The sequence below is a fragment of the Macrobrachium rosenbergii genome, chromosome 3 (genome assembly GCF_040412425.1).
Source record: "Macrobrachium rosenbergii isolate ZJJX-2024 chromosome 3, ASM4041242v1, whole genome shotgun sequence".
NCBI lineage: Eukaryota > Metazoa > Arthropoda > Malacostraca > Decapoda > Palaemonidae > Macrobrachium > Macrobrachium rosenbergii.
In genome coordinates, this window is record NC_089743.1 from 32,590,994 (window position 1) to 32,612,598 (window position 21,605).

Sequence of the window (21,605 nt, forward strand, 5' to 3'; positions counted from 1 at the left end):
CAGATGAAACAGGAGGAAAAAACGATTCCCTCTTGTTTGTCAACAAATACCACTACTGTGGTTTTGTTGTTCAACAAAACCACTGTGTGTCGCAAAGCTCATCCTGAATTCTCGGAAGGCCGAAAGGCTGCCTTGAGCCCTGGGTGGTGATGAGAAGGTACTACAGTAATCGTCTTGGTCACACACCTTCACGACAAAGTCTTACTGGTGTGCGCCTATTCCTCAATCTGTGAATTCGTAAGTAGACACACGACGTGAGGGGAATGTGCAAGCATATTCAAAGGTTCCTCGATAAGTATCATTTCATCCAGGGATCTGCAATAGGAGAACTTCTTCCCGGTTGATACTTCTTTCTCTCTTCCCTTCTGGAAAAGGGGGTGGAAAGAGACACAGTTATGCACACTTTCCTAGAAGGGAAGAAGATGGCTATGTGTTCTGCAATCTTCTTCCGAAGCCTGGAACTTCTTAGGAGTTGAGGGGGGCTGGCCTGAACTCAAGGTCGAGCTGAGATGACTAAGAACCAAAGGTCTTGGCCATTGTCCAAAGGACAAGGCAGTGCCCTGGTATGACCCTTGATTACTGCGGTATTTGGCAAATCTCTGAAAGAGAAAGGCAGAACCAAGTAAAGGTTTGTTCCTAAGGGTCGAACCAACCTGGGACTTACAAAACCAGAGATCCAAATTGGGACAAAATCCTTCTTCTTAGCGCCAGAATTGCCCACAGAACTGCAGTCGGCAAGACGCTCTGAGGCAAGAATTTGTACTCTGTCAAGGCAGGGAAGCAGCTTGGTGTCTCGACCTGAATGAACTCCTTGTCCGAAGAAAAGAATTCATCTGGTCGAGAACGCTCTCGGAAGCAAGGACTGAGGTGGTCCCCGACCCTCTCGGCCCCTCGGGAACTGCAAGGGTTGTGAGTGATGAAGATTATTCATTGGGGGAGCCGTGGTCCTGTCCTAGGGATCCTCACGCTGACAAACCGGCACGAAGTTCTCTGAAAAACGAGGGCAATCGTAACTTGAAGGGGAACACCCTCGCTGCTTCCAAAGCGTGAAACTCCTGTACCTCTCTCCTTGGAGGGAGACCTTGACAGATCCCAAGATACCCTCCTCGACTACCTGGTTGTACTACGAGAGAATCGGGGGACCTACACCCAAAGCACGCCAGGCACTCTGAAGACAAATTCGTTGGAGCGCTCTCTGTCCGTCTCGCGCCTCTCGGAACAACCGAGAGGAAAAGAGAACAGGTGAGGAGAAAGAGTACCCCTACCTGTCCTGCCAGTAAGACCAGCAGGAGAGGCAGACCGTGAGAAGCAGACCGTGAGCAATAATCAACCGAAGGAGATTACTGCCACATGGGGGAGGGAGAGTACTTGTGCTGTGGCAAAGCACTTTCCTGGGAAGAGCAGAAGTTCACTCGAACAGAGCCGAGAACCCTATTCAGAAAAACCGAGTGGGGCAGAGCCGAGCTGCATCGAACTGAGCCTATTACACGAATGCAATCCCGGGTGGTGTGCGGTGGACTGGGAGGCAGGGGGGTCGAGCTGAGCCAGTCTCGCAAGGGCGAACAGGGGCTGAGCGGGACGAGCAAGCCAAGCAAGCCGAGCCAATCGGCGAGCACAATCGGAACTGGACAGGGCAGAACTCTTCTGCTGTGAACTAGCACTAGTTTTCTGAACTCTAAACTCCTTCGAGGCCGAGGCCCCTCGAGAAGAAGGTTCACAGGAGAATTCCGTGTCTCCTATCCTGCATGCTCAAACCCTAAGGTTCAAGACACAAGGGTGAAGCCTGGCCAAGCAACCGAAGCAGCTGGCGGGCAGTATCAAGACACCTGGCGTCTTGGCACTGAGACACCTGGGTGTCTTGGCACTTTCTCTCGTCCTGTGCCTCTAGTCAGGAGCCCTCGTGATTCACAGAATTCGAGCGACCCACGAGACTCCCAAAATTCAGGAACGGCTGCTTTCAGTTTCCTAAGAAATCGAAAAGAGCCAGACACCGAACCAGTCTTAGAAGCAGACTTCTAAGACTGGCAACGAGGGCGTGGTCTTGAGAGGCAGTGCTCTCGCAGCCCCCGAAATGCCAGACCACACAGGAGAATGTGAATTGGTTCCTGCCCGAGGGCCAGAAGAGCCAACGAGAGAAACTTGTCTCCCGGAAGAGAGCAGTCCCTTAGAAGTCCAGCAGGATTCCTGAAGGGAATCTCTTCCCTGCTTCTTCTGGTGTTCGAACTGACAGGATCGAGACACCAGGCTGGGAACCTGACTGAGCACTGGCAAGCACTCGGGGAGTGCTTGTGGTGCTGGCAGGAATAGCTGAGACACCTGGGTGCCTCGGCCCTTTCTCTCGCACTGCTCCCGAACTGGGCTGAGGAGAGTACTCTCCAGACCAGATCAGGATACTCGATATTCCACAAAATCTCGAGCACTTGGAGCGGCTTGCAAACGAGCGCCTGAAGCAGCCCCCGTCTTAGAGGTGGAACCTCTAGGACTGGGAACGGGATTGCAAACAGAGGTCTGCGCGCCTGCAACTCCCAAAGCACAAAACCCAGGGGTATGCAAATCAGTTTCCTAACCTGAGGGTTGGGAAGAGCCAACGAGAGACCCACTGCCTCCTCGTAAGGAGGCAGTTCCTAGACATCCAAGGGCATCAAGGGGAAAGAAGCAGCCTTCCTCTCCTTCGGCCGACGGAGGTCTGTCCGGATCCCGGGACCCCCTTGGACCTCGGGAGAGGAAGGAAAGAGGCAGCAGAAGACAAAATCGAAGATAAGTTGAAGAACACGGCAGCTACTTCCACATGGTGACTTCCTTCACCTTCACTCCAACGTCTTCTACAGGATGGTGGATACAACACATAGTAATCTCCAGGGTAACTAGGCAGGAACACAACAGAAGCGGCCCACGACACAACCACCAGGAGAAGCAGCAGGCACGATCAGGACAGCCGATGAAGGAGCTATAGCAGTGGTTTGGAGGGTAGGGGCTACCACAACAGCCAGGAATCTCACTTCCACAGGGTGACTTCCCTCACCTTCACTCCAACATCTACAGGATGGCGGACATCGTAACCTCCAGGGCAGCTCGGCAGGAACACAACGGAAGCGGCCCCGGGCATGACCACCAGGAGAAGCAGCAGGAATGATCAGGGCAGCTGATGTAGGAGCTACGGAAGTGGTTCGGAAGGCAGGAGCTACAGCAATGGCCAAGAATGTCACATGAAAGTCACCAGCAGCACAAGGAACGATCAGGGCGGCTGCGGCAGGAGATCAGGAAGAGCCGCCCAGAGACTGTCGTCATGTTAACAGGAGCATAACACAGGAAACAGCAGGAGCAGATGGACCACAGATATGCCAGAGGCAGTGCCACAGCATACATGAAGGCCAGCAATGACAGTGATTGATCCACATCGGTGGGAACATGGTCGGAACAATCCTGATGTGGAACTATGTCATTCCAACCAAGTACTGTGGTCAATCCCGATGCAACATTTAATGAACGTCAGGACTCCATCATGCAAGATATCCCCCTGAGATATCCAGCCAACTACTGCTGTGTCTGCAATGCTCACTGTCAACCTGAAAGAAAAGCAAAGATGATTAGTAGAGGGAGACTCCTCTCGCTACGAGGGGAACTGCCTTACGTAGCGAGAGGAGGCCCTTAGAAGAGGTCGCCCGACCGCCCACGCCCCCTCCCCCTCGCGGTCTTCACCCGACGAGTGAGCGAAGAGGGCGAAGGAGAGAGATCTCTACCAAAGGAGAGATAAGGAAGAACCTACAGGGCAAGAGAAGGACGGAGGGGAGGCCACCAAGGGTGCCATGGAAGCGAAACTTACCGACGACGCCTGCAACCTCCCCCCCTGCAACTCCCTAAGCGCAGGCAGCAAAAACAGCACTCACCACAAGAAGGAAGGAAGTAGTCATGCCCTTGTACATGTAGGGCAGGAGCCCAAGAAGGGAAGCGAACTCTTACATCCCGATCAATGTAGGGGAGCGAAGATATTACATCCCAAACTAATATCTCCGAACGTACAGGGAAATGCCTTCAGTATCTACTGGAAAGAAGCATTACCACTTGGTTATGCCCTCTAAATATGCCCTTGGCTGTCAAACCCTGAGACACAGACGCAGGGGAACGACGGCTTATGCAAGGTTATCACAAATCGTGGGTTTGTATTAATATCAAACACACGCAATATATACACAAAAATACAGGAAGCTCCCACCGGGATAATAAAGAGCTTAACAAAAGTAAGGCAAAGAGATCCGAAAACACGTCTGCAATGCATGATGGCCGAAAGCAAATTGGAATGTTTACATCCGGGCAGGTGGGTATTCCCGCCTACCTGGTGGTAGTTACTGCCTAACCACCTTGTTCAAGAGTTTATTGGCCGTGTCCAGCATCACCGTAAGTAATTCCTAATGGAAAGGACCGAAGGTTTATATATCGTGTCAGTACAATTCAAATTTTGGAGGGCGTTCGCAGATAACAGAGATTGTGAGAGCGCACCGACCATGTGCTCGGAAAAAGAGTCCGGTTTCCGTACACAAAATAAACATTGTTCCACAGTTTAAACTAACAATTTTTAACTGGAGCTTAAAAATAAGCACTTAGCTTTCAAGTTTAGATGTTTCCATGATTGTCACTCATGAAAAAATTTGAAATCAAAACGATTTTGTGAGGAGCACTGAAACATCGTGCGCACCGTTTCAACTAGCAGAGGGTAATGGAGCTGGTCTTTTGCCTGTCCTGGTCGTAAACAAGATGGCAGACGCACACACGCAATAGTCACTTCTTGCAGTTTTTGACGTAGGAAAAACTGGGTTCAGCTTCACTGAAGATAAGGGAAAATGCCCTCTTATCTTTGAGTCCATTATACTCTAACAGATGTCACAGTGTTTTCATTATGACACAATGTCCAGCTACAAGACCAGGCTAAAAAATATTTCTTTGATACTAGTCTAGTCACCATGGAGCACTGGGCACACCATGAGGGGTAACTCCTTGAGGACGAAACAAGGGACTACCCTATCAAAAATGTATCTTTTATTATACAGCTTTAAACATGGCACTGAATAAAACATTTAATTTTTTCAACTATATAATGACATGTATGGAATGCATGTCAATTTACAGTATACAATATTTTATTCTGGGTATTGTTGACTAATATATTTAAGTGATTTTTTCTTGGAAATAGTTTTCAACACTCATCAAATTCTGAAAGGTACTCTTTAACTACATGCAACTCATTTAAAAACATTAGGTGTCATCTTTGATTTCAAATAATTTTTAAGAAATGTATGTCCTATATTTTCTTCAAATGGCAAAAAACTGGTATACTGTACTGCACAGATAATGTCCTTCATGACTTTTGAAGAACTATCTATTCTTCTGAAATCTGTTATTCTTATAAACTGCCATGTTTTGAATATTGATTCTGTCTGGTCTTCAGCAAGTGCCTTGTATTTGAAACTGCTAAATAAAAACTTGAGTTCTATTAAAATTCTTAATGATAATCCTAGTACTGATCCTTGGCACCATTGTTTGATTAGGGCACTGTACATGCTTTACAAAATTTTCCTTAATTCTATTCATCCTCTGTATTCACATCCTTCCCGGCAATACCATCTACCACAGAGTACACAATTTGCTGTTAATATTAAGTCTTGCCTTACCTTTCGTGGGGTTCAATACTATACAGTTTTCTAGAAGTTTCTGCCAGTAGTGACCAACTCTTAGAAAGGCTTTCCTTATCACGGAATAACATCACTGGAAATTATGAAGTTCAAAATGGATGCATATGCTGGTTTGTTTGGCAGACTCACACAAGTCTTACTTCATAGTTTAACTGTTTCATCTTCCTTGTCTTTATTTGTTATTTATCTAATATAGTGTATCTTCCTGTTTTTATTTGTTATTTATCTAATATAGCTTACTCTCTTACCTGTAAGGGAGGAGCTCCCTTGGTGTATGTTCTGCAATCATGACACTTTCAATTGCAGAAAATAGAAAGGGGCTAGATAGGTGGAGATATATGTTAGAGAGTAGAGAGATAAAGATACCATTAAGTTGAACCAAGATTGAATAGTATATGACAGATGGGATAGTCCATGACCAACAAGCCACACTGAAGCTGGGAAGTGAACATCAATAGTAACATAGCAGGTGAAAGAATAAAGAATTCAAGCTGGATGGAACTACTAGAGATTATCAGGTGTACTCTGAGACAAGAGAGTCCCTATTAGGCTGAAAGGCAAGGTGGTGGTGGTGGTGTATTCCCTATTAGGCTGAAAGTGGTGGTGGTGGTGGTGGTGGTGGTGGTGGTGGTGGTGGTGGTGGTGGTGGTGTAAGATCTGCTATGTTGTTTGGGCAAAAGCAGCACCACTGAAGAAAACAGAACAAAAAGCAGCACCACTGAAGAAAAGAGAACAAAATAAGTTAGATGTTGCAGAAATGAAGATACGCAGATGGGTAAGCTGGTGACGAGAAGAGATAGGATAAGAAATGAGTACATCAGGGAATCAAAGAAAGCCCCAGAATCAAGACTGAGATGATTAGGACACCTCATAATGAGGGGAGATGATGAGCAATACGCAACAGGAGATAATGTAAAGGGGAGTGCTAAGGACACAGAGATGAAGGCCTAAGAGAAGATGGAAAGAGAGCATTTCAGAAGACATAAGACAGAGGAACAGATGAAGGGAGGGCACAAACAGAAATATCCGGAAAAGGCTCATTAAAAACAGGGACCCAAAGCATGGATTAAGCTGCAAAGAGGAGGAAGATGAAGAAGAAGAAGAAAAAGGCATGAATAAACACACTGTACCGTTTTCTCAATATTTCTTGGGAAATCACTCAGAAAAATCAGCAAGTAGCATTCACTCCTACCACATTCAGTTCCCCTTACTGAGCACCAGTTATCATGTACAGCATTCTTGTACAACAATCTCTATTTCAGCCCAAGTATTATACTTAACTCTCTCTTTGAACAATACTGAACAAGTTCTGAAAAATACCTTTTGATCTGAATAAACTGTGAGACATAAAATACTTACTGCTGGTAATTTTTTTCTTTTTCTTTTGGGGTTCACTGCTACTCTTCATACATTCCATTTCCTTTGCAAATTTTTCTGCCTGGCCATCCTACCATATAAAAAGTAGTTACTGTTAAATTACTATACACCACTAAAAGATTACAAAACATTAGGGATACAGATTTCATAGGGTATGATCATAATAACCAATACTCATGAAAACATTTTCGTTTATAAACCTGAAGGAAGAGAGAGTGAGAGATATTGGTTTGAAGGAGATATTTGTGCTCATTAACCAAAATGACATTTTTATAAAATGTCATTTTATAAAAATGATTTCAACTGCCAAAATGCAGACTGAAGCATTGAAGACAAGAACATATTGTGTCAAAAAGCAAAAGAAGTGGCGACAGCTCGAACCTCATGTGCTTTAACATTCAAGATCAGAAAGACATCCTCTTGAACCTGAGAATGTGTTTCCAAGATCAGACTCCTCAAAAAAAAGAGAGAGCATTCTTAGAAAGAGAGCAAGAAGGGTTCCTCATAGAACACCAGAGGTTGTTCGAGGGACCTCTGATCTCAGTCCTGCGGAGGTAGTACCGCAAGGCCCTCACAGGGCAAAGAAATCTCGCCTCTTCTCCTGGCCTGAGAATGTCTTCCAAGCTCTTAACAATAAATGAGTAAGGCCATGGATGAGAAATGTTCTCATTCTTGGCGAGAAAACAAAGAGAGAGAGAGCACACTGCATTACCTTGCGCAAACCCAACCTTCTTGTCGACTGCTTGGAGTTCACTAACTCGTCTTGCTGTAGCCAGTGCTACCAGAAAGAGAGTCTTCTTAGTGAGCACTTTTAAAAGAGGCTGAACGAAGAAGTTCAAAAGAGGAGGTCGAGAGCCACTTTAAAACAACATCCAAGTTCCAAGAGACTGTACTGGGATCTCCTTCACTCTTTGCCTCACAAAGAGTGAAGGAGTGGGTGCCTCCCTGTATGCGAACATAGGACAGTGTTGTGGTGTTATCTGAGTAGATCACTACTATCTTCTCCCAAGACCAGCGGACAAAATGTTTGAAGGCCCAGGTGAATGGCTTTTAATTCTCTGACACTGATGTGTAGTGACTTCTGGTGCAATGTCCACATCCCAGAAACCTTCTGAGTTCCCAACAGAGCTCCCCAGCCTACATCTGAAGCATCAAAAAAGAATTCTAGGCTGGGGTTCAGAGTGAAAAGAAAGATCCCTTCCTGAAGTTTCTCCTCTGATAATCACCATCGAAGATCCTCCTTGATCTCGGGTGTGACCGGGAGGACGACGGAGTCTGACTGAGTCTTCCTGCACCAATTTGCCTTCAGGAAGAATTGCTTGGGCCTCAGGTGAAGCCTGCCCAACTTCACAAAAAAATTCCACCGAGGCCAGAGTTCCGAGACGGCTCATCCAACTAAGAGCTGAGCAGGTCGAGGGACCAGAAACTCTCGCACCATCAGGAGACATGACTTGGCCCTTTTGAAGGAGAGAAAAGCCCGAAAAGCTCAAGAGTTCAGAGTAATCCTCAAACAGAGAATACTTTGATTCAGAATCACCTGGACCTTCTGGACACTGATCAGAATGCCTAACTCCTGCGTCAGGCAAAGGGTCGCTTTCAAGTCTTTCGCGCACTGATCCTCTGACAAAGAGCAGAGAAGCCAGTCATGTCAGCAGTCCCGAGAGAAATTCCCCCATGGAACAACCTCCTCTGCCAACCTCACATTGATAGATATCACCAATCAATAGGATCCCTGTCTCTTCATGGTTGAGACTATCCAGTATCTCCTGTGAGAGTGAGGCTTTTCTTGCAGAGCAGCAACAGAGATGTTTGGCTATCTCAGAAGATCTTCCTCAGCCATGTACCAGGGAAAATGGGCTGTCTATTGTGACTGGTGTTGTTGATGGGGTTTCTCTCCAGTCGGAACTTCTGTTCAGCAGGTAGCTGATTTCCTGATTTTTTCCCATGTGGAGAAACGCTTGTCTATGTCTGCCTCAAAGACTACAGAGGGTTTAGTCCTGCGTTTGAAAGCTGTAAACCTGTCTTCCTCATGGGAAACCTCAATGCTACTCAAAAGTTCTGAGCAGTCTTGTTCTCCTACAGAGCTTAAACCACCATGAGCCTTTACGATGAACATCACACAGAAACTTGACCTTCAAGACGGTCTTCTTACTGGCCTTGGCGCCATCAAAGAGATTAGGTGAACTTCATGGTCTCTCTTTTAGTGTTAAACACACAAGGGGTTGGGGGTCCGTAGCCTTCAAATTTGTCTCGGAATTCGTAGCTAAGACTCAAAATCCCTCAGCTCATTATGACAAGTTCAAGTCCTTTTCAATCCCCTCTCTGGGAGACTTTGTTAATAACAATCCACATGAATTGCTCTTATGTCCTGTCAGAGCACTGCATAGCTACCTAAAAAGAACTCGTCACCGCAGGCCCAGGTGTCGAAGACTTTGCTAGCACCGGCTGAAACAAAAGAGAAGTGTCCAAGAATACCATCTCCCTTTGGCTCCCTGAGGTCATAAGGCATGCTTATAGTTCTTCTTCAGCCTCTAATGCAGACACAGTGCATGTAAGAGCACACGATGTTAGGGGTTTGGGACCCTCCTTGGCATTCAGAAAGAACTTGTCTTTTCATAGGATTTTGAAGACTAGTACTCATTTCCTTGGGTTAGGTGGTGGCTGCTCAACAAGTTGTGTAGCTCATCCAGTGCCCTTAGCAGGACAGATTGTATCTTACCTAAGATGATGGTATGAAAGTGAAAATGAATGAGATGACTGGTCTTTTTCCTTTTCTCTTTCCCTTTTCTTCTCTACTGGCAGGCAGTGAGAAGATTGATCTACCATGTGCTGGACCTGGTTAGATACAGGTGTGTGTGTGGCCATTCTGTTTGGGTATATTTTATTCACACATGAATAATTCCTCTCAGAGGCTAGTCCTTCTTCTCTCCAACAAGGGGAGAGAGGAACGATAAACAAATTGTGGCTAACGTAGGTTTGTTATCTTGACAGATATGGTTCTTTTACTTCCTCTTATACAATGTCTCTCCACATTGTGTATTAGCCCAGTCATCTGACTGTTTGATAAACTATTTAACTAACAGAACAGAGGCTTACATCTCCTTCCTTTGCTGTCTCTTAGCCAGGAAGTGAGACCAGGTGTGCTGAACCTCCAGTTGGTTCATGACTTTCTTTCCTTCCACCAAAAGTGGGTCTATCCTTATGTTAAGACCCAGGTTTGTTCCAAATATGAACGAATAAAAAATTTTTAATTCTTCTGTATTTTTCATAGCTAACAACCCTGCGGTCTTAACATAGGTTTCCCACCTCTGGCCACCAGAAACTGGATGCATCACAGCATCATGGGTGAGAGTAGGTCAGCTGATGCCTCCTCTCTCATCCCATTGGCTGAACCCCGTTGCCACAAATTCCTTGTACTACAATTTTAGATGTTTTTTTACCAGTTTCCAGCTGGTGCTAGAAGAATTCATCCTTATGTTAAGACCGCAGGTTTGTTAGTTATAAAAAATACAAATTAATTAAAAATTTGTTATATTAGGTAGCATTTAGATCTTGCTTCCCGTTCATTCAGTGGTAATTGTTTATAAACTGTGTAGTATCTCTCTCTCTCAACTGAGTCAAATGTGAAGCATAAACTTTTCTAAGGTAATGAAAACTGCATTTGCATCTCTCTCTCTCTCTCTCTCTCTAAACCTTATGAGTACTCACAGGTTGATTTCCAATTGTTCTTTTAAGTTGGTCCTATTCAAAGTATGAATGTGATATACAGTATGACACATGATGAAGTTAATATCCCTTAATGGAAAGTAATAAATATAATTGCATTAATCAGTAAATATATTGCATTACATATTTACTAAAGATTTCAAACAATGATTACATGGGCATAATCTCTAGTAACTTACACTGTGTTTTGGAGGGTGTAAAGATTTCATAAATTTTATATGCCATATAAAATAAATAATGTTGCTCTAATACATCTCTGAAAAGCCCTGCACACACACACACACACACACACACACACACACACACACACACACACACACACACACACACACACACACACACACACACACACACACACACACACACACACACACACACACACACACACACACACACACACACACACACACACACACACACACACACACACACACACACACACAGAGGTTTAAATGAAATGTTAATTAGATTTTTAATGTGGAAGTTGCAAAATGAAGTATAAAATGGTCATTATGTACTTATTCAATATAAAACTGGCATGTGTACATGTATGTGTTTGTGTATAAGTACACATATGCATCATGTGGCTATGCATTTACTCTCTCTCTCTCTCTGGATTATTCTTCATAAAAAAATGACTTTTCAAGTTTGGCCCATGTAAGCAGTTTCATTATACCACAGATACAAAAGTATATTTTGGTTTTTATTTTGTGTACACTACTGGACAGTGTACCCTGTGTTCTTCAAACTTTATTTTGGATAAAAAGAAAATACCCATCAGAATTAGTAGGATACCAGAAGTTTCTGACTCCTTGCCAAAGAGTGTTTGGTTTAATAAAATTTCCATACAGGTCAGTGTTGAAATGTTTGTCTGTTTGCTTTATGGTGTGGAGGGATGGGTCACATAGGCATCCAGCTCAACAGACTTGCTAACCTTCACTGCAGCTACTTGAAAAAAGTTTTTGAAATACATGGGTTTCAGTGACAAATGTAGGAGTCCTGAACAATGCATAATCTGATTATATTCATACCTATACAGTATAAGTAAGAAATGGATACAAAGGGTCTGAGAGGGCTGTGGTGAAGACAGGTGCAGGAGGGTATATGAAATAACCATAAATTGCACACATGCACACATATCCACACCAAAACCCTCCTGCTCAATTGAACTACAGTACTCCCATAGTAAAGATTACTCATGTCTTCTTTATTTTCCCAGATATCATCACATTATTTTTTATAGTACAATATCAATATAGTAATAGAAGAGGTTTGTGCACTGAAGGGAAACACCATTACTATAATGAATACTAACCATTAGAAACGGTGTTCTAAGATCAAATAACTGTTGAAAAATTTCAACACCTTTTTCTGACTTTTCTACATTTGAGGTTAAGTTATCCTTGTACATCTTCAAAATCCAAGCTTCATGATCAAGCACCACACCATTCTTGGAGGAAATCATTACAGACATGTTTATAATGTAGCAGGAAATCCTGAAATAAACAAGGATATATCAAAAGGTAAGCAAACGACTTGAGAAATTTTTTACGCCATTTCATAGTTCTGTATACAAACCATGGTTTCTCTGAGTGCCTTTCTTGCCAATGCTATTGAGAATGAGGTCAGTATTACAAAATAGCAAATTTCACCAATTTAGGTAGTTTTGTTAATCTGCAGGTAGTGCATGACAGCACAGTATAAGTAAGTGCTTTGAGGAACTCCTTCAGTATTTTGCTTCAATTATAAATGCAAGGTCAATCAGAGGAGCCACTAGGAGGGCACTCTAACAAAAAACTATGGTCTGCATACTGCAACATATTGAAATATGATACTTTTTAAATATGAAATTTTTATAATAAAATAAAGTTTTATATATACTTACCAAATAATTACATAGCTACTAGTTTCTACTTTACGCAGCAGCTCAAAATTTAAAATTCGTGGTAGCCCCCTTTTGTTTTGGGTGTAGTTATACTGCCCCGCCAACTTTCAGGGAAGGATACGTACAACACAACTAAAGAGCTCAATTCGTTTATGCCCTATGTCCATGAGAGGGGAGGAGGGAGGGCTCTGCTGTAATTATTTGGTAAGTATATATAAAACTATTTTATCAAAAAATGTCATTTTTATATATACAGTGAACCCCCGTATTCGCGGGGATGATGCCACACGCCCCCGTGAATAGCTAAAATCCGCGAATACTTAAAACCCCTCTAAAAACACTTAGAACTGCCCATTTTGAAAGCTTAAACCAAGAAAAACCCTGTAAAAATGCTTATACCTGAGTATTTTAATATTTTATCACAAAAAGTGCATTTATTCATGAAAATTATATGAAAATACAGTAATTAGTGAATATTTCTCAGTGAAAAATACTGCGAATGGGCGAATTTTCCGTGAAAAATGGCTAGATATGTTCCACAGAGAAACCTGCGAATGCGTGAGTCCGTGAACCATGAGAATGCGAATACGGGGGGTTTACTGTACATAACTTACCAAATAATTACATAGCTGAATCCCACATTGACAGGAGGTGGGATACATGGACAAAACTACTCCAAAACACTCAGAGATGGAGATGAATTTGAAATAGAAAATTTAGTTAGCATCGTGAAATGCTTGTTTAACCTTACCTGGTGAGGGAGCTACGGCAGGTAGGTACTGCCTCTGGTTGGGGCTCCTCTTGACCTGTAGTGGTGTGGCAGTAGGGCCATGATTTGCCTCTACTTCAGTGGATGCTTTGCAGCATAGGAGTTAATCGCAGGTTGCCAAAGCTAACAATCCAAAAAAGACATCAAAATGTGTGCATGCCCTTACCCTGGGCGCAGTACAAAATATGAACAGAAAATTAAAACCTACAGCACAAATTTGTTAAAATTCAAACCAACTGATGGCACTCACAACACAGCACCAATCAGGCTTCCCAAGAAAAACACCAATCCTCATTCAAGGAGAGTGAAAAGAGGAAAAACCCAAGAAAATCCTCCTATCCCTCTTTAGCCAACATTGCCAGCTGCGAAATACAGGCCTAGAGTACTGCAACTTTCATAAATTGTTTCCACATCACGCAGGTAGAACATTGCAAAAACTGATTTGCACCTCCAATACGTGGATTGCAGGGGAGAAGACAGCAATAGATTATGTTTGAAGGCCAAGGAAGTCGCCACTGCCCTAATTTCATGTGCTTTGACCTTGCATACAGGAAAGACATCTTCCTGGATCCTAGAGTGTGATTCAGAAATCACAGTCCTTAAAAAGAATGTTAAGGCATTCTTAGATAATGCACGACTGGGGTTTTTAACCGAACACCACAGATTCGGAGAAGGACCTCTAACTTCCTTGGTTCTTTGTAAATACTCGCGAAGAGAAGGAATTGGGCAGAAGACTCTTTCCTGATCCGCTTGACATAGAATGTTAGCTAGGCTCTTGACTGGAAAGGAACATGGCCAGGGACTAGAAGGGTCCTCGTTCTTCGCCACGAATCCTAAGGTCAAGGAGCAGACAGCGTCACCTTGAGAGAAGCCTACTCACTTATCAAGGGCATGTAGCTCGTTAATCCTCCTCACAGTTGCTAAAGCCATTAGAAAAAGTGTCTTCCTTGTCAGATCTCTAAGAGAAGAGGATTCTTGAGGCTCAAAATGTGGGCCCGAGAGCCATTTGAGGACAATATCCAAATTCCCGACAAGATCCGAACTTCTATCTTGCTTACAAGTGTTCAGGGACTTTATCAAATCACTCAAGTCCTGGTTTGATGAAAGGCCTATTCCTCTGTGTTTGAGGATGGAATTCAACATGGCTCTGTATCCCTTGATTGTTGAAGTAGCTAAACCTTTTGAGGATCTGAGGAAAAGCAAAAAATCTGCAATCTGAGCTACAGTCGTCTGGGAAGAGGATATATTTCTGTCTCGACACCAGCTCCGAAAGACTGTCCACTTCGATTGGTAGACTGCAGCAGATGATCATCACCTACATCTTGCAATAGCTTCTGCAGCCTTCCTTGAAAACCCTTTCGCTTTGACAAGCTCCCTGACAGTCTGAAGCCTGTCAGAGCAAGAGTGGACAAGCCCAGGTGAAAACAATGAAAATGGGGCTGTCTGAGAAGATTTCTCTTCTGAGGTAAAAGCCTTGGATAGTCTACTAGTAGACTCAGAAGGTCCTGGAACCACTCCTTGTGTGGCCAAAAGGGAGCCACTAGGGTCATTAAAATGTTGCTGTGGGTGCTGAACTTCAACACTTATCTTACCATGTTGAAGGGAGGAAAGGCGTAGACGTCGAGATACGACCAATCTTGCAACATGGCATCCCCAAGCTTGCGGATCTGAAGTCGGGGAACAGAGGGAGACAATGGTCTCTTGAGTAAGAAATGATTTTGGGGCAGTCCCTGAGTTTCAAAAGGGACAGGAGGACACTAAGTCATTGATATGCTAGGAGAACCTGGTGTCATCCCTACCTATAGTGATGTTTCATCTGAAGGTGAGAAAACACTGCTGTCAACCTTCAGAAACGGATGCTCATGAGAAGTCCAGTGAGCTTTTTGTGAGAAGACTTTTGAGACTTCTTCCTAAGAAGGAGCAAAAGATAAGGAGGAAGTGCTCAATGTCAAGGAGGAGGAAATGATATGTACCTCACTCTTTCCAACCATAGCAGAGGATGATGTTAAGGCAGTCAAACAAAAACACAGGTACTAACATTGCTCAACAACACTGAGGTATCTACAACAGGCAAAACCACAAAGACAGGAGACTTAACTGCACCCATCTCCTTCAGAGGAACATCAGGAACATCAGGAGAAACTGGCCTTTTAGATGAGGCTAAGTGGTTCAGGAACATGGCAAAGGAAGGGTTCCTCAAGAATACCTGGAGAGGCCCACATCCATTTAAGGTACTCCAAAGAACCTGTGATACCTGGAGCAGCTGAGGAAAGAGTAGGAGGGGTACACACCATTTGCAAGCACCAAGGTCTCACATGGGAAGAGCTCTGTGCACATGTGTGGGTTTTAGTATCAGAAACCTCATGCTTGGCTACTATCTCTATATACGTAGAATAACCTTACATCTATTCCTGTCATTCTATCAAAATCCAAAGACGACTCCATGTCAGCCTACAATATTATAATAACCCATTTATTGCAAATGGTTAGTAGTGGAAAAAAAAGCAACACTTTTGTCCAAATGAAAATCAGTTTTCCCTCATGCCAGTGACTCCCCTCCTGGAATGAGCCAGAGAACAAGCAAAAAGGACAGGGAGATATGGAGGGCAGTGCAGCAGGAGAGAAAAGAAAAGGTTCAGTTAGTGTCAGCTTAGATTATTTCCTCTTAAGGATACAGGCAAATGTCTCTTGTCCTCCCTAAGTCTTTTGCTGAGCCTCTTCAGCTGCAAAAGACACTGGCCATAACACTTTGCAGGCAGATTCAGGGTAGCAATTCCTAACCCTGCAAATTGATCAAAATTGATGAAGTTACTCAACCACATACTACAGGAGTGACATCCATCTCACAATCACAGCAAAGTCCTCATTCATCAGTAACACTTAGAAATGGCTTCAACCACACAGTCTGGAGACAAGTGCAATAGAAGTCTACTTCTGACAGCAGCCAATGAATATGTACTGGCTTATAACAGGTAATGTGGGGGTTCCCCTAATCACTACCTACATCCAAATAACCAACTTGTTACCAGGCTTCAACAACCCTTTTAAACTCATTGTGAGGAATACACCTATTTAAAAGGCATTGGTTTGTATTTCTGTAAGGTAAAAAATTACTCCAACAGATCAAGGGACATAGGTTATACAATAGTTATAGGCATATGTTGTGTGAAGGTTAACCCATAGTTCCTAGTAAGATTTTGAATTGAAACAAATAGGTTCACCTAGAATTGCCTAGGTCAATGGCCTAACCTATTTAGAAACATTTACTTTTTCCCACTGATTTAAATTTGTTCACATAACCCCAAACTGAAACCATACTTGTTCAGCAAAGATAATACTACAACAATAAAGAAAGAAAAGCTACCATGGACAAGCCTAAGCTACCTGATAAAAGAGGTACACATCTACATTATTTGGAAAAACTATGACACTTCGATGCTTTCCCACCAACAACTTTACAATCAGAAATGTTTAAATAAAACATAATTTGGGTTATTTTCCCACATGGAATATAAGAGCTACTGAATAAGTTACATCTTTACCAATAAAAGCATGAGGGTTTGGATTGTTTTAAAAAATTCACTATTATTATTTCAAAGATGTTCGTTTCAGAGTTCTACGACATGGGAGGTGACAGACCCTTATGACACATGAGCTGTGCATGGGTAACTTGTTCAACCTTTTCTGTTCTAAGTTATGTAACTGTAGGGTAACTTTTCAGCCAACAAAAATTCTACAACTTCTCCTGACGAAGTTCCCTGATACTTTCTAACTCATCACAATAGAATTATTCTTGTATTCATAATTTACTTACATTTCTTTTTATTTATTTATTTGTTAATTTTTTTTCTTTTCTAATAAGCAATCTCTTCTTTCTGTATTTCCCTTTATCTTATGTTAATTCTTTCTAATGAACACCATATTCTTTGGAAGCTTGGCTTTCAAGTCAATGGCCCCTGTGAGCTTGTTCTATACGAATGGGTTTATCTGAATAATAATAATAATAATAATAATAATAATAATAATAATAATAATAATAATAATATAATAATAATAATCAATTAAACAACATACCTCATGTAAGAGAAATATTGATGGCAAGGACCCTTCATTAATTTCATATGCATGTGCCATATCTCTCTTACTTTTAAATACCTCCCTTAGCTGAACTGAATTAGCCTGCTGGGGCTGAGACACGAGGTAGGTTAAACTGAGTTTGTTCCCCAGGTAAAAATATGCTGTAAACAAGACTAAGTTTACATGAATTTCTGTATTTTGCTTTTATGATCTGACCTACGGATATCTATGTCAGGTTAGGGTAATTTACAGAAGGTAAGGTTAGAATGCACCCCAGCAAGTAGCCTAGCAAAATCTGGGGAGAGTGTAATAAGAAGGGAACAAGTTCTGCAGACAAAAACAAACTTAATCTTTCCTAGGATGACACGTCCTGACCTAACCAGATCTCACCTTCCTATCTTCACTTGGGACGCCGTGCCCTCACCTGGCCGGGGGGGCTTCGCCCGTCCTGGATCCCCCCGCCTCAAGCAACACCAAACATGGGAAACAATGGACTAGGCTTAAGCTTCCGTTCAGGGGTCGTCCCGTCGTTCTGCAAACTACCCCACAATCTTTGTTCTTGTAAGGTTTAGTAAATTAATAATTATGAGCTTAAACCACCAATATTCCGACCGCTTATCCTGTGGTTTAGACTATGAATCCTCGACAATTCCTGTGAGGCCAAACGCATTTCACTCATTTCTGGTTACCCTGAAAATAAAGATTCCAACTAAGGTACCACCATAGTTTCGCTATTACATACAGGGGGATTGGGGATGCATAATGAGTGGTTTGCTCTAATTATAGCTGTCGGAAGTTCAGAAAAGACGGGACAGGCAGCACAGGCTAGTTAGAAAATTACAGCTTAAGGCTAGGGTAGGCTAGTTCTTGTATTTGGAGAAGCATTCAAGTATTTACCTGATAATTTTAACTAATATTCTTTCAGGCATTAAATTTACCAGTGTTCTTATCCCGGACCCTATACTAACCATGAAAAAATTAATATAATAAAAATTAAATGACAACTCACTCTGTTGCTAATTACAAAACACACGCGTAAAATTCATATCAAGAACAAGTGAAGTTGAAATCTTTACACCGGCGCCTCCTTACCATTTTTTTATCAGCTACATTATAATTGCCTCGTCATTGAATACGTCATTTTATGAATGACTTTGCAATGAATACAATTATTGTAAACACTTGAAAAATCCATAAGTTACAAATTATAACCTAGACAAACTTTTCTATTCTCGATTACATGCAAACAAAGTTCCGAAGACATTGGCGTGTGGAGAGTAGCTTATACTCCCTAGATTGTCTGTGTAAACCAAAATAACCAGTGTTAAAACCGTAGAGAGCTAACAGTCTCGCACCTGAAGACTTGCCCAAGGAAAAGGCGTATGGCTATTATATATATATATATATATATATATATATATATATATATATATATATATATATATATATATATATATATATATATATATATATATATATATATATATATATATATATATATATATATATATATAATGTGTGTGTGTGTGTGTGTGTGTGTGCACGTACTTTCATGAAAGTAATATCGTTTATATTTTTTTTTTTTCATTCACATTTCCTTTCCATTAAGGAGGTTAGTTAAACACAGACACACACACACACACACACACACACACACACACACATATACACATATATATATATATATATATATATATATATATATATATATATATATTGTTACATTCTGGAGCCGGTTGGAAGAATGGAAATTATTAATTAAGCCCCGTTCACATTCCCGTATCAGCCCACGCATGTTCACGCATGAATGGAAACTGGTAGTTGGCAACAGCTTACGTAAGTACTACGAAAAAGTTCCGTGTCGTATTTAAGATCGTGGACATGCGGGGCAAGTGGGAGGTCGACACGCACCATCCCAGCATGCGTGGGGCCACGTGCGTTTCGACATGTTCAAAAAGATACGTGTCTGTTCACGTCATCCGTCATTTTGCGTGGTTCCACACGCACCACGTGGTGCATCCGTGGCGTGGTCTGCACGCCTGGCAATGACGCGTGGCCCCCGCTGCTTTCCCGTTCCGCCAAGAACCGCGTGGGTCCCCGAGGTTCGGGAGAAACGTAACAGCGCCTCTCCCAGGACCTGAGACGATGAGGCAACGCTGTGTCGGTGTATAAAACAGCTTGCGGGCGCGGATGCGGCATCAGTTCTTCTCCCGGACAGACAGCAGCAACACCGTTTCTCGCCCCTCCAGCGCCTTCGCCAGCAGAAAATGCCGAAAGTTAGCAGCAACAGACAGCGGAAGGGGGCTTGCAAGCCTCCAACATCCCAGTCAGGAGCGGAGACGGCCTCTACGTGGCAGCCACCTGCTGCAGACACCCCTGCAGTCACCATGGAGGAGGATGTTGTCATAAACCTTGGAGAGCTGACGAGGTCGAGGACATGGCCAGTGACCATAGCCTCTTCAACGGCGAGGATGCCGGCCTGGATGACGCCGACTCGCCGATGATGACGGAACGATGAAGCTGCTGACGGCACCGCCCCTGGGACTGGAAACGGTGCGAAAGAAGAACCCCTCTGTCATCCTCTCAGATGAAAATGAGAGGCTGGTAGGGAGTGGTTGGAGCAGGAGGCCGAATTTATATATAACAAGGGCATGACAGCATACAAGGACAAGGCCAGGGTGTGCAGGGGATTTGAGGAGAAGGGGAGGTCACTGGCTCCTCCTGTGTCAGGCCCTGAACTCGGACCTGGTTTACCTCCCTCAGGACCCGCTTTGGACGCCTCACAGCCGAAAAAGTGGTCAGGGGGCCAAGACGACTGACGGACCGTGAGAAGTGGATACTGAACATCTTCCACTTCCTCAAGCCCCACATTGTCCGCCAAAAAAAGCCCAAAGTGTTGGGACTTCGATGGTATGTCTTATTTTATTGTTTTTCGCTGTTTAGTAAATCAGTGACTGAAACTTTAATGCACAGTTTATTTAATTAATGGAACTACAACCTTGTCATTCACAGTACATTTACATTCTCTCATACATGTTCCATCTCTTTACAGTCTCGTCTGCTGCAGTTGCTTGCAGCAACCCTCCTGGCCATGGTCCTGCCCTTGATGTTCCTGCCCTTTGTGATCCTGCTGGCAGTGCCACTCCAGTCCCCTGCTCGTCCGATGACCGGTCCTCCACCATTGATGATCCTGCACCACAAAGGAAGTCACGGAAGGAGGACAAGGCTGGAAGTGGGGTCCTGGACGTGTTGCTTCAACAAGCAGAGTCAGCTCGGCAAAGGCTACAGGGGCCATAAGACCTCTGTGTGACCCCAGGCTGGTGTACTGGCGGCACGCCCTGGAGGAGCTTTCCGCCGACTGTGCAGATGTGGGGCCTGAGCTGAGGATGGCGCTGAAGGTGGAGCTCATCTCCATCCATACAGCGCTGTGAGGGCTACCAAAGAGGGCATCACGAGGCCGCCACGTCATCTGATACCCCACACCCAAGCAGAAGCCCTCTGGGATGGTCTGCCTGCAGCAGCTCCCCTTCCTGCTCCTGCTACATATGTGCCACTTGCTTGCACCTAGTGGTGCCATGGCGCAGCCTCTCAACCTCACGGCGCAACAGGTGGCAATGCTGCACGCGCAGCTGTCTGCAGTGGCGTCCACACCCAGGGACCTCAACGTGTCGTTGCTAACGAGCAGCTTCCTAGAGAAACTCTAGTTTAAGGCAACATTTTTTTATATCTATTTGTGTGTATGTGTCAATGTAAACAAATGTATATATTTTGTAAATATTTCAGCGTTAGTATAAGCAATAAACATAATTGAAAAATAACTTTTATTCAATGAACTAAAAACCATCAAAGTAACAAAAATGAAGTAATAATAATCACACAATTAAGACATATAACAAACAACTATATAGTTGAAAATTAACTTATAGAAACAAATATCTATTTTTTTTGTATTACTGTATGTTTCCATCTATATATCAGCACTAGTATAAACAATAAACATATAATAGAAAAGTAACTTCTATTCAATGAACTACAAACCATGGAAGTAACAAAATGAAGTAAGAATAACAACAAAAATAAGGAG

At 43.2% G+C, this 21,605-nt stretch overlaps 1 protein-coding gene across 20 annotated transcripts in view; it reads right to left on the minus strand.

Annotated features, from left to right (window-relative positions):
- Positions 1–21,605, minus strand: part of Mettl4 (Methyltransferase like 4) — a 169,662-nt gene that overhangs the window by 55,623 nt on the left and 92,434 nt on the right. For 6 of the 20 annotated variants that reach the window (XR_010857642.1, XM_067130293.1, XM_067130219.1 and 3 more), the window contains exons 3-4: positions 12,106–12,286; positions 7,047–7,134 (exon numbers count right to left, since the gene is read on the minus strand). Coding sequence is in view for 19 of the 20 variants with exons in the window: in XM_067130191.1 (XP_066986292.1) it covers positions 7,047–7,134; positions 12,106–12,286 (269 nt within the window). In the remaining variant the exon portion in view is untranslated. Of the gene's footprint in view, positions 1–7,046; positions 7,135–12,105; positions 12,287–13,426; positions 13,449–17,911; positions 18,212–18,263; positions 18,341–18,530; positions 18,613–21,605 lie in introns of those variants that run through there. The other 14 variants (XM_067130301.1, XM_067130228.1, XM_067130319.1 and 11 more) reach the window with 12 other exon arrangements.